The 14725-nt window shown below is 38.9% G+C and overlaps 1 protein-coding gene across 1 annotated transcript in view; it reads left to right on the top strand.

Annotated features, from left to right (window-relative positions):
- The window catches only part of LOC147153037 (cadherin-4-like), a 231124-nt gene that overhangs the window by 185106 nt on the left and 31293 nt on the right, over window positions 1-14725 (top strand). Inside the window, exons 7-9 of the mRNA XM_086019937.1 lie at window positions 4253-4408; window positions 7762-7906; window positions 11092-11264. Coding sequence (XP_085876063.1) covers window positions 4253-4408; window positions 7762-7906; window positions 11092-11264 — 474 coding nt within the window. The remainder of the gene's footprint in view (window positions 1-4252; window positions 4409-7761; window positions 7907-11091; window positions 11265-14725) is intronic.

Raw genomic sequence — 14725 nt, forward strand, 5'->3', positions numbered from 1 at the left:
CGGGAACTGAGGATACAAAATGTTGAAGCTAGATGGAATTCTTTCCCATTCTTGCTTGATGTACAACTTCAGTTGTGTATTTTGCCCTCTACCCCATATTTTCAATGGGAGACAGGTCTGGACTGCTGGCAGGCCCGTCTAGCTACGAAGCCACGCTATTGTAACGCATGCAAAATCTGGTTTGGCATTGCCTTGAAATCAGCAGGGACGTCCCTGCAAAAGACGTTGCTTGGATGGTAGCTTATGTTGCTCCAAAACCTGTCTGTACCTTTCAGCATTAATGGTGCCTTCACAGATGTACAAGTTACCCATGCCATGGGCACAAACTCACCCCCATACCATCAGAGATGCTCAAGTATTCAACAAATAAGGGATTCAAGTATTCAAAAAAATAGTACAACTAATCCAGTCTTCTCAGTCTTTATTACAGTTCAGAACATTAATGTTTGTCAGAACATGAACAAGATTGGTTGATCCCGTTCTCTGTTTCATCTCCCTGGTACTTTGCATACTCCTCAGTATGTCAAGTTGAGTAATGACATCTTATTTCTTGAGCACTACAACCATTCTCTGCATTCAAGACGAGATGTCAGGGAGCCTCTGTGCTCAACAATAAAACCTTATACATTCAGTTTTTCCTGAAATTGGCTGTTCCAGTCATCAACCTTTCTCTTCATGGAAGGTTTTGAAAAAGACATGACTGGGTGACAGGATATCCTTTTCTCCCACTTGGTGTCACTTCAGAATTACATTTTGCCGAAAGCTTTTATCAGACTGACAGAGCTGGGCATTTTACGAAAAATTGAGCGTCCATTACTTATTCCGTCATCCGTCATTCGCCTTTTTATCCGGTGGGGAAAAAAAATACCTGTCTAAAGGACAGTCCGCCTCTAATTTTAACGGCCGTCCTTCACCAAGTCTGATTAAACTTTCACTTTCACAAAGACAGAATGCCCAGCTCTGGGGACTAAGTTGCAGTATGGAAGGCCCTAAATGATTTTCAAAATAAATAAATAAATAAATAAATACAAATCACCCGACGTATCGACATAGCAAAAAAAAAAAAAAAAAAAAAGGAAATGAGCTAACATGTCCGCTGATAGTGTAGTGGTACACACGCCTGAGTTGTGTGCGGGCAGCGTGGGATCGATTCCCGCTCAGTGACAGTGTCTATGTGTGCCCTGCGACTGGCTGGCGACCAGTTCGGGGTGTAGTCTGCCTTCGCCCATTGACGGCTGGGATAGGCTCCAGCAACTCCCCGCGACCCTATATAGGATAAGCGGTTTGGAAGATGACATGACATGAGCTAACATTAAACTTTGATGTCAAGTTGAGGGCACGAAAATATCAGCTGCAAATGGCCCCCGGGCTGCAAGTTTGAGACCCCTGGTCTCATTATAGTGGAGAATAAATACCTGACTTTATTTTGCTACTATATGTTTGTATCTCGGAGCTGAAAATTGTAAAGTAAAGTGTTAAACAATCTTTAATGATCTTGGTAATCAAGACAACAAAGATAATTCATCTTTCAAACCTGTTTTGAAGTTGCTAAAATCTTTTGACCTTCTGACCTAAAATCATCCAATGCTTTTATTTTGAAAGTTGTGCTTTTATTTTACGTTACGTGTGGATGCTAGTATAAGTGAGGTCCTAAGCAAGCGTAGCCAATTTAGTAAGATATATTATAATATACGATATATCACTATATTTAGCAACTTTTACACCCTAAGTACATCAATAATAATATAAACAAAGTTCAGGCTGGCATGTTGGCTTGCAGTGAGGACAACACTTTGATTTGTTTACGTTTACGTTATTAAAACAGTGTGTAATGTCTGATGCCGATTGACAGCAGTCGTTACTCCTACTATCTATGTTCCTCTATTACTTCCAGTACACTATTACTTACTATATGTGGGAGAGAATAAGCCAAATTTGTTTGGATTACTGTTCTCGTTTGAGAATTATAAGGCATGGAATGTTTTGGACGTGTGGCTCTGTGTTTTGTCTAAATGTGTGAAATGTGAACACCCACTTTGCCTTTGGGGTGCCAAATTGCTGGACAACACATGTATAATTGAGTAATTATTATAATGGTAATAGATTGAGAGCAACTTTCCCACAAATAAGTTAAATTGAATCTCCGCATATTCCCACAGAACCTAAAACGGCATAATGAATTGAAATGAAATCCTGCTTGTTGCAATTTCCAGCAATAAATGGAAGAGAACGATAAGATGATGCAACTGCTCTGTGATTAACCTGTTGTGACATATATTATTAGAACGCAGTAGCGTGCAAAGGACAGTGTATGCACGGGGTGACCAAAAGAAATGTACAAAAAGTTGAAATTAAAATGATGCCACAAAAACTGACAACAAAGCAAATATGCATGCATGTAAACTGCAAGGTCATACATGTGATCTTGGGAACGCTATAGCCTGGAATAAGTGTGAGGAGCATGTACAATCCAAACCCCAAACACGAACCGCTTGAAAACAAGAGTAAAATCAAAAGGAACAGGAAAACCCCAACGGAATTTATGAGTGCTATCGCCTCCTATCTGGGGAGGATTTATTCTGCACTGGCAAAGCTAACGGACTGAAGTAATTTCATTTTTCACGCATGCCGTCGTCCTCACAGAGACCTGATGCAAAGCAAGTGAAAGTGATGAGAGTGCACAGCATAGGGGAGAGATCAGACGAACTGGGCGGAGGACCACTGAGCCAGAGTAAAGAGTTGGAAAGGAAGGCGGGGAGAGAAGTGTCGAGACAAGGCGGGAGGAGGAGAAACAGGCGTTGTGCCAGAAGGATTTAAATGTATGGAAGTGTAATAATTGCTTTTATCTCCAAATGGGACCCAATAGGAAGCTGGAGCTGCCACTCTGGCCCGTTTACCCTTGTGGATGAATTAAGTATCTGCTCGCAATCAATCTGTCCACGGTAATTGAGGAGGGTTCATATTTCAAGGTTGAACTGCTGGAAACCTGTTGTTTGTTAATTTTCGAGACTGCAGAAACCCTCCACAGAAAACACCCCATAAACACTTGCACAATTAGCACTGACAGGATACCGTGACAGCTCCTTATCATCTTCTTCTGGTTGGAGCTGATGCTTCACCTTTGTTGGATCAAAGACTCAAATCGTCTTCCTGTTGAGGCTGGCGATGAGAAGGTGATAGGCAGTGTCTGTGATGGTGACAGATATTTTTTGCACCAGTGCGGAGAAGCGGGATGACACCTGTCTTGTGTGGAACATCCTCTCCGTGGCCTTATTAGTCGCTCAGGCTCCTTCTGGGCAGCAGCACGCCATTCCTGCTATGTCAGACGAGAGGCTAAATTGGTTCCTCAAGTGATGAAAGGCAAAGTCAAGTTCAACCTTTCCGCAGAAGTACAAGTTATTGATTTGATAAAAGAGGGCTCACCAGCCTTGTGTACTTGTGTGACCACAAGCCAACTGCACTTGCTTATGTGTAATAATCGTCCTCATTACTATTCTATACTGCAGTATATTCTATATTAACATGTCATATCCAGAGCTGGGCATTTTTACTAAAAATTGAGCATCCGTCATCCGTCAGCAGCGAGGATACCCTTTCATCGTCCGTCATCTGTCATTGTTCCCGGGGGGTAAAAAATAGTACCCATATATAGGCCGGTCCGTCTCTATTTTTGAACGGCCGTGCGCTGACGAGTCCCACTAAACTTTCACTCTCAACCCCCTCGGCTTCCGCGTTTCTAAACTAATTAAAAAGAATAATAATAAATTTGTTTTCCATTTCCTTGTTTAATTATTTTGCATTCTATAGTACCAGGGAATCGTCCAATTAAATTCAATTAAACAGTAAATACATGTGGATTTCTTCTGTTTTCCTCAAAGTATTGAATTAATTTTTGAGCTGCAAACAGAACCATCCCCGTGGCAACACTAATGGAGTCCTTGAGCATGCGATAACTTGAAATTCCAGTTGGTGATAAATGTGTGCACGTCAACATAACAGTGCGTGCCCTCTGTGCCTTTTTTCTGCGAGCACTTCCTGTGAAAAATATGCAATATCAGGTTGCCAAGATCACAGTGCAAGGACAGAATTATTAAATTTAGAGGCAATAGATCACATGCTTGCCTTTGAATAATAAACACCTCATAATATTGCGCATATACAGTCGCACCAAAAGAAGTGGTAACCGTGTGTTTCATTATGTTCTGAAAATGTCATTAATTGTGTATTATTCCGTTTGCTTTTGGTGCCACAGATTCGTTCAGACCAAGACCAGGATATCTCCATCCGATACAGCATCACTGGGGTGGGAGCGGATCAGCCACCTAATGAGGTTTTCAACATCGAACCTGTGCTTGGAAAGATGTTTGTCACCAAACCTCTGGATAGAGAACATCGGTCATCCTACCATGTGAGTCGCACACACACGTGACTGTGAGACAAAATTTATCGCAGGAAATAACCTAAGCTACATTGTGCTGTCATATAAAAAAAAATAGACAAAGGTTGTTCACCAAGGCTGCATTTGTTTTTATGTGCCAGGCGTATCAAAATGAACATTCATGTTTTACCCAAGCTCATACCATTCTTCCCAGTCCGTCCAACTTTCTCTCCCTCTTATCAATCTCTTATATGTAAATCAAATCCAAATTATAGACTCGTTAACCAAGCAGCCCTGACCTATTTAATTAGAGATGAGCAGCCCTATTCCCAAAAGAAGCTCCAATCAATGAGCTGATTTACTGAGGCAGACACTCACGAACAGATGCTTAGTTCAACTCCCTATTGGTTGTTGAGAAAGCGGTTGTGAAATACGATTTCATAGTGAGACACAATAAATATCTGTGTGGATCTCTCTTGTGTTGACATCTTACACTAGCTGCTGTAAGATCTAAAGGAAGTTACGCACATTTAATATGATTTAAAAAACTGAGACAGATTGACTAACTGAATTCCACTTCAAAGACAGAACAAAGCGATTTCCATGTGTACTTTGTTAAAAAGCAGTTGAAAACCAATCCACAAGGTACAGTCTCAAGAAAAACCATGGTAATGTTGCAGATACATCTGTCACAATGTCCCCACACACAGGACACTGGCCGCTCTGCTTTTTCTCCTCATGTGTTCTATGATAATAACTATAATGTGAATCCAGAATTACATTTTCCCTTCTTTAAACATAAGTGTAATCTTCAACTATTGAATTAAGAGTGCGCCCGCATGTGGGATTGTGGGAGGAGAGCGGGCAGAGATAAAGGACCTGGCTCTCAGCTGCCGAGATGGGATGGCAGCGCACGGATATTGGGTGCAGGACAGATCAGACAATGTAGTGAAGAAAGTAAAGTTAAATTAACCTCGAGGAGACCTGGAGATGCAATTTCAGTGGAGGTGGGGAGTGGAAGCAAATGGTGACGAGGAGATGATCGGCTCTAGTGGAGAGGATCTTCACTTCTCCTCGGAGAAGAACCCTGCAAAGGATGATGCTTATTCCATATCCTGCCGCAATGAGCCTGCAGGCGATTTCACTTATCTGACTCTCATATCCTCCTAGTAGCCAAAAAGCGTATTCCCCATCAACCAAGCTCAGATCAAAGGGTACCTCAATTATCCATACATGACAGCGCAATTAAATGTAATTTTACTGATTTATTCCTTCTCTCCCATGCCGACTTTTACCTCCCTTTTGATAATATGCTTGCTTCATATGAGAGAGGGCCCTCAGATGCTGCACTGGTTGTTTGCACAGTACTGATTTCTGGCAATTTTAAAGAATAGGTATGGACCTGTTTTATTCGGCAGTATAAAAGGAAAAAAAAAAACATCACATCATACAATATCAACTCAACCTTGTTTCCAGCAGACAGGAATATCACTGAATAAGTCATGCCTGGAGATATACTGTAAACAATCCCAGGTGAAGTGAGTGAGTCCATCTTTAGAAAGAAAGAACCAAAGGCTCTTCAGCCCATTAAGTAGACATTCACCTGTCATGTGGATGGGGGGATCCTCCAATCCCAATGTTCCCCTTATTATTCAGTTATTTTCTCATGTTGTTATCCTTAACATTCATCTTTTTAACTCTACTTCATAGAAAGCAAAACTGTCAAAAAAGTATACCATGTTTTGATTACTGGCGAAATCCCCTTCCACTGATCCGAGCGCAGCTGAAGGGAATTTGCGATGAGCCAACTGTGTTTGTTATTCTGAGATGCAAGCAGGCAGAGCGCTGTTAGCCTTAAATTTGATCCTGACTCAGACTTACATTTGCCCTGTAAAACAGACACAGCTTCCAATAGGAGATATTGTCTCTTGTTAGACTTTCTACTGAGATAACCACAACTGTTAGATATGAAGTCAGTAGACAACACATTATCATACAGTCCATATCCTTGGAAGGTGAATATGCAAGGCATGTATCCGTAACGTTTCCTGTGACCTCACTTTGTGCTCAACTTTGTTTTTCAAAAACATTTTAAGGGCGGCATGCTGATTTTGTTCGTCCTTCGATTAACTCAGACAATAAATGAACGACTTCTAATATTATAGCCCTATAGTTTACATTAGTAGCATGAGATATTAATCTCATTATGTGACTGAAGCAAAAGCTGCACACACGTTTGTTTTTATTTTACCTTCACTTTGTTGTTAGTCAAACCAATTATTATCTCTTTTTGAACATTTTGTCTAATACGCTCGCTTCCTTACACACCCACAAACATTTGCATTTGATAGCTACCATTAGAAAGCTAATTAGAGTGTCAAGGCACTTTCCACAATGTAAAACAATGTGCTCTTATATTATTTTCTGCTGAGCTAAGAACCTACTGCAAGAGCAAGTGGGACAGGAGAAAATGGAAGAAAAATACTAGTATAGTCTCATCCACTACATACCAGAGAAGCAAGCAATTAACGATGATGTATTTTAGTTTTTAATGGGGAAAAATATATATTTTCTTGACTTCACTTACTTGAGAGGTTGTCTCAGGTTTTTTTTCTCAATAAACGTATGGTAAACACCATAAGCAAGTTCGTACTGAAGCGTGGAAGTAAAGATTTTTGACGGGCAAAATCGTTCAAACGTATTTGCAAAGTACATTTGAACGTATTGATCAAAGACAGGCTAAATGCTAAAAATGGCGTTTTTTACCATAATGCCACAGGGTATTGACTTGCGCAATACCTCGTGGCATTTTGTGAAAAAATACGTTAATCGCATTTTGCCTACATTTTCTCAATACCTTTGAATGTACTTTTCAAATACGTTCGAACATGTTTGCAAATACGTACGAACGTGTAATAACTCTAACCTAACGCGCAGCTAATTGAAAGATTCAGCCCGCCCCTGTCTGACTTAAATAAATAGACCAATTTCTGACGGGGCTATAGCACCCCCTAGCCCCGGGGTAACACCGTGCATGTACACCTGCTATATTCTGTCAGTAAACAAACTGTTCTATTCTATAAACTATTCCTCAGTACTGCAAACATGAAATTAGTTGACTGTATGTTTTTTTTTTCAGAAATTCACCGAAATCTAAAATTGTACATAAGTTATATACAGTATATGAGAAAGTTTAGCTCATTTGAGTAATGATGCAATTCTATACAAGAGTCTGGACAGTATTAGACAGCATTCCATGACACGAACTGGTAACTTTTGTTAACTTGAAAGCACAACCCTATACAACTGGCGCAAGCAGTTTGTGCATCAAATAGGTCATGTTTGAAACTTGTTTTGAATATTGAAAAATGATTGTCTTCTAGCTCCGAGCACATGCTGTGGACATGAACGGAAACAAAGTGGAGAACCCCATTGATCTGTATATCTTTGTTATCGACATGAACGACAATAGACCGGAGTTCAAGAACCAAGTCTACAATGGCTCAGTGGATGAAGGCTCAAAACCAGGTACCAGTATGGCATCAAACAGGTTGAATAGTGAATCTAAGCGCATCAGTAAACTGATATCGATATTGAACAATGTTTGCTGTTGAAAAGGAATGTTGAACATTTCTTTCAAATAATGGTGATTCCGCTCCCTGTTGCGCCTTTTCTTTATTCCACTCTAGCAGTATAGTCATAAACAAAAGGAGGTGCTTAGGATGGAGACACAGGATTCAAAGTACCATGCTGGGTTACTTCATATCTTCTAAGTAGAGTGCGCTCAAATGTGCATTTTTGTTTCATCTCAGTAACCATGAAATTATTATAACAAATGAGATATTAATGTGTTATTTTGTAGCAAATTATTGTGAAATAAACATGGCAGTGTGCCTGTTTCTGGGCCAGCTCTAAATATGCAGTAACTTGAGTTGTTTCATTTTGTCTGTAATTATGGTAATTGATATTTAATTCCTGGTCAAACAATTGTGGGTTTCTGGAAGCCAATAATTTTTGCTAACAGGTTAGCTAAAAGTGGTCTCTCATTGGAGGGATTTTGTTTTCCTCCCATTTCTTCTTTTTGATATATTTTAATCACTAACGACTTGGTGGTGAATCACGCCTGCCCTACAGTCAGTGGTCCTAGCTTTGAATCTTCAACTTTTCTGTGTGAAGTTTGCATGTTCTCCCCATGCTTGAGGTTTTTTTTTCCTCAGTACGCTACGGCTTCCTCCCGCTTTCTGAAAACATCCATGTCCTGAAGAGTCTTCAGTTGTCTATATATGCTATGTGATTGGCTGTTTGCTGTGTACCCCACCCCTCCCTCAAAATCAGCTGGGATAGGTGCCAGATCACCCGTGACTACAGCTGACACGGGTCCTCGAGTAATTTAAGTATCTCAGTTAAAAAAAATGCTTGACACATTTTTTTCAGACTCGCGCACCCGCTTATTTATGTGTACGGTGTGAGGAAGAAGTCAACCTAATCTAATGGGAGAGGTTGAGTTTAAAATGTTAAATAAAAGTTGGTCATTCTTTATTAAGTCTAAATGTGTTTTTTGTTATATATATATATATATATATATATATATATATATATATATATATATATATATATATATATATATATATATATATATATATTATTATTATTATTATTTTTTTATATGTATGTATGTATGTATGTACGTACGAATACCCGAATAACCTACCAGTAGGATATCCGAAAACACCAAAACGTTTGAAAGCTGCAGTCCTACCCGTGCCCCTAATGAGGACTAGCAGTATAAAAAAAAATGGATGGATAGACAGTGTGCTATATTGCCAGGCTTTATTGGTTTCTTCCTCACTCTCTCACTTGGTTTCGTCCCCGCTGTGCGGCAGACAAGTCTATGTGGTGTGTGTGTGTGTGTGCCATTCAGCTAAACAATAATCATAAAACTGAGAAATTTAGAATATTTTGTGCTCCAGTGGTTTCGGTGGAAGGCCAATTACAGACTTGAATTAGTTTGCAAATTAAAGAGTCATTACAGGGACTTAATCCTGTCAGGCACGGCTTAGGACGCCCGTACAAAGGGCTTACGTTAAACCCCTTAAGAGTGCAGCTTAATGTAATTACCTCGGCGATGTGTGACACATTCTTCATCTCCTTTCCATCTATCGCTTTATCTCCACAAGAAAAGCATATGGTGAAGGACTGATTGGCCCTCCACTTCAAACCAAATCGAGCAGGGGCCTATCCTGTTTTTTTTTTTTCCCTCATCCCTCACTCAATTCTTACGTCTTGCTGTGAGGCCCTCAGAGTACTCCCCCTGGCCCCGTCATTTACAAATTGTTGCTTTGAAATGTAATGAAGTTTGAAATAGGAGCTGTGGTGCAATTATCCTCGGACAGGGGCCGTCACTACTGTGATATCACTATCACTGCCAATTAGGTAGAAGCAGGCAGATATGGAGACTGGGTGATGGGAGTGATCCTCCAGTTACAGAATGTCGGAGTTATAGTGAAAGATAAATAAATTGTGTTGTTTTTCACCGAGTGGGTTTGACTCTTTTCATATAAAAGCAACTGATGTTCATTCATTAGACAATATTCAAGCTGCGATATAATGTCACTCAGAAGCTTTGTGCTATGTGTGCTCATCATTGGAGTATTCCTATTTTCCTTAACATCTAAGAGTGAACCGTCCAGACCTGGAAACAATTACAGCTGCTTCAAGGTGTCACACTGCACTTGCTCGTCCCATTTCTGCAGATTTGGTGCAATGCACACCGCATTGTCCTTGTAATTTGTGGTTACATAGTGTATTTACCCAAATACTGATGCTGTAAATATAGTCAAAATATCACCGCCCAAGATGATGCACTTGATTACGCTTCTCAAACAAAGAATCCATTTATTCTAACTGCCAGACACACATTACTCCCATAACTGAAATTCATCCATATGTATGTGTATTTTTCAAAACAAACAGTGTTCATATTTCCGCTCTGGCCTACCTGTGTTGATTTTTCATGTTCTCCCAGTGCTTGTGTGGGTTTTCACCAGGAACTCTGGTTTTCTTCTATGTTCCAAAAATATCAATGAAGCATCTAGAATCCTCATAGGTGTGAATGTGAGTGGGAATGCTTGCCTATATCAGGGATGGGCAACTTAAATGCTGGAGGTGACCACAATTTTTCATCAGTGTTACTTGGGGGCCACATACTTTGTAGGAGCACGCACATAGGCAAAATACATGCATACATGCTAAATACATGCTCTTAATATTTTTCATTTTTATATTAATTTTTAAATACATGTATAAAAGATTCATTATCTAACCCAACAACAGTGACTTTGAAGCAAACAACGAAATAACCACATACTTGAATTTTTTTTCCCAATGCAAAAGGCTCTGTGCATAAAAAATACCATTCAAGGACAGTACAAAATGCTGAACAAGAAACAAAACTTAAGTGCAAGAACTAATTTTTAAAAAAATGTTTTCACAAAAATCAACTCACTATATGTGCACTGCAATTGGATGGCGGCCATTCCATAGCGTGCCGTGCCTCTCGCCCCAAAAGTTAGCCAGGATAGTCAGTCCACCCGTGATCCTAATGAAGACAAACACTATTGAAAATGGATGCATGGTCAAATATTTATATCCAGTGTTTTATCCGCCGAACAGATGTTGTGTTTCACATTGGCAAATATGTGTGTCTTCCTCAGGAACCTATGTAATGCACCTGTCTGCCTTTGATGCTGATGACAACACAACAGCCAATGGGATGGTGCGCTATCGAATATTATCCCAGACACCACACAGTCCCATCCCAAACATGTTCACCATCAATAGTGAGACGGGGGATATTGTGACCGTGGCGCCCGGTCTTGATCGAGAGGTATGTATCCTGCCAAAAGAACTCTTGACTCAGAATTTGAGTTGTTGCCCTTCTGTTATTCTGTTTTATGATATTTTTCATGATTGGATTGAGTGGATTCTCAAAACAATAATAGTGTAAAGATTTAAAGTAACTTCATGTTGCTCTGGAGAGCTCAATTAGTCACAATTTTGAACGCGCCTGCTTCAAGTGTTGAATAATCATTGTTCCACATATTCAAAACAAGAAGCTTCTTGATTGCCTCGCCCCTAATCAGTGATTGCTTTGCAAGGACTGTGCTTATTCAGCAAGGACGTTTTAGTTAACAAGAGCACTCGGTAGTGTTCAGACCAAAGACAACCTAAAGTCGATTCCACAAGTATTTGGGCAGTTAAAGCATAATTTTCTTCATAATCACCAATCAAGTTGTGATTGAAATGTAGATTTTATACTTTATTTTACAAGCTTCCACATTATGATGATGATGATGATGATGATGATGATGATGATGATGATGGTCAGCAAATTTTAATTTTGAACATTTTTGAAAATTCATGTGTCTCTGAATTTTTTTGGGATGGTTTTAAAGGTGTCTTTACTTGTTTCTTAGCACATGTTTTTCTTTAAATATATATTTTCATTTTGTGTTTTTAAGTGTGACCCATAAAAGCATATAATTCGTAGCAAGTAAAAATCCACATGTTGCTGACCTAACCCTTAATTCATAAATATCACGATATTATTCTTATATTATTATTATTATTGTTATTATTATTATTATTATTATTATTATTATTATTATTATTATTATTATGAAAACCTGATGCACTCGAGAAAAAAATTAGGGCAGATTTTGAATCAGTGCAAAAAAATTCATGTGGAAAAGTCTACTCGCATCTCTGATTTGTTGACAGTATATATTTTTTTTAACTTTATCTTTATTGTTTCATTTTTTTTATTATTTTAATATATACACCAGGGGGGATAAAAATATGTATAAAGTTGTTGAAGTGTAAGCATAAACGCAATAGCTTTATTAATTCTGTCACTATTTGAATAGAATACATACCATAAATTGTAGTCTCTCTTTTTGTTTCTTTTTGTGCTCAGATTACTAGCTCTTCACATTTGGACATTCCTGTAGTGTACAGTAGCCTCTACACTTCACACTTTTCCGCAGGGGTCCTTGTTATCAATTTGTTGGCTCGTTTGTCTTCTGAATTTAAATGTTATCAGCAGTGCGTGTGTGTGTGTATGTGTGTTGGATCTGATGATCGTGGTGGCCATTACACTGACCCTTGTCCACCTAACCTTCTATGGAGTGAGTAATTTCATGCTGTAATAATTTAATAAAACAAACTGAAGACTATCGTTAACAAAGCAACAAATAAGCAGCAAGTGAAGGGTTAGGGTTGCAAAGCATCATCATGTGTGGAAACTCAAACAGGAATTTCATGATGGACTATAGTGGATTTTGTAGTATTGAAAATGTTGGTAATATTTAAACATGTGCCAAATAACTAAATAGATTTCAGTTCCTGGAACACAAACATTTTTCTAATATGAATAGTGTTCAACACCGGTCACATTGCTTGTGGAGCCATAAAAGTTGTGACAAGATCCAAACGTGTTTATTTTGGTATTTCAGACGTGGCGGTGACTTAGCTGGGAGACAGATCCTCCTCCCTACCTGTCACCACTGACAGACCTATTAACAACACATCATGCTGCAGACGGCCACTCACGTTTCTGTGTCTTGTGCATGTGCGGTAAAGATAGCGAGAGAAATAGTGGAAAAGGAATGCCCTTGACACCTGTCTGTCAGACAAAAAAAATCTATGTAATGACTACATCTAAACTTGATAAATAACACACCAGAGGATGGAGAATGGAATTGAAGATGAATTGAGAGACTGCTTATGTGAGGCTTTGCATGAAGTAAATTTAGCGTAAATTGTAAATAAGACATGAACTCAAGATGAGTACACCAGGATGGGAGCGCGACACAGAGTGAAAATGTGTCCGCTGAATGTCTGGGTTGTATTTATGCTCTGCATACCTGCGCTGTTGATGAAGCCAGTCACTTATGTGGGATTAAATGGCCCACCCAGATTTTAAAAATGGACAGAGACGGCGGGGCTTGCCTAACATTTGATGGAAGGCCATTTCAAAGCTTCCACAATAGTGTCTATTCGCCTAGTGAAGGCACTTGATGAAAGAGGAACCTGTGCTTTCTTCTTTTTAACTACAGCGTCTTGTGGAAGTTCACAGCAAATGTCTAAAGCAGTCGGCAGGATCAATGTGTCACCGTTGAAAAGGTTTCTTTGGCATGGCAATGTGGTTAGCCACCTATAATGATGCTCTTTTTTTGCGTCCTTTTTTTTTAATATATATATGTTTTTTTCTTTTTCACACAACAATCGACCCTCCGCTTACATGAACATCATTGACATCGTCGTCCCAATCATCATCCCAACTCCAATAACAAAGAAACACCAGTTAATAAGATAACAAAATAATCATAAAAAGAGTAACAATAACATTGATAATAAGCACTTCCGGGAAAAAAAAACCCACTATAACATACAAAAGGGCAGACATTCAATCATAGTCTTATTGTTATTTCTAACTCGGTTAAGCAAATAGTCCATTTCCTCTTATGCTCAAATAATTTGTTTTTGATTGAAGCGATTATTCTTTCTAAACTATATTGATAACAAATCCTATTTTTAAAGTGTTTTAAACATAAATTTGATATAGTTTTTGCTGATGAACATTATATCCATTTTAATATTTTATAATGATGCTCTTAATGCACTCACATTTCTTGATGTGGTGGCCATCAATGATTTCTACTGTCGTTCACGTTTTCATTCTTTCAAAAAACTACAAGGATTTGTTTTGGTGCTTGGTTTCTATTGACCAAAGCCGTTTTAATTGCTTCATTGCCTCATGTGCGAGTCTGTTGGAGGCAAATTGGATTTGGTCCATGCGAATCACCAATAGGTGGACTGCCCATATGGTCTCTTAAATACAGCTTTCATTTTTTTCCTTTAAATTTTTTTGGCTTTTCTTCTTCGGTCTCCATTGCCCGGTTCAAAGATGCTCTCCAAACATGTTTATTTTTTATTTACTTTTTTAGCTTGTATGCTTACTTGTTCCCCCGTATTACATGATCGAGATGGGTACTTTGACGGAGGCATCAGCAAACTTCATTTCCACAATATAACTTCTTTCAGACTGAGTTGAGTCATTTTTTTTCAGTGTCTCTGTGAGCCTTTGATGGAGAGCACAGAATGAACATAATTCATGAACAAATATCCTTTAATGTCTGAAGAAAATATGTTCTGAGGCATCAAGGAATATCTACAGTGAAGCCCTGCTGTTCACGTGCCCTAACGATATTGTGAAAACGTCTTCACTGATTATTGATCTCAAAATGAGCGTTGACCTCTGCTGCGTATTTTATTTCAGGGCTTTTT

The sequence above is a fragment of the Filicampus tigris genome, chromosome 1 (assembly GCF_054856515.1).
Source record: "Filicampus tigris isolate MCC_2025a chromosome 1, RoL_Ftig_1.0, whole genome shotgun sequence".
In the NCBI taxonomy this organism is placed as follows: Eukaryota; Metazoa; Chordata; class Actinopteri; order Syngnathiformes; family Syngnathidae; genus Filicampus; species Filicampus tigris.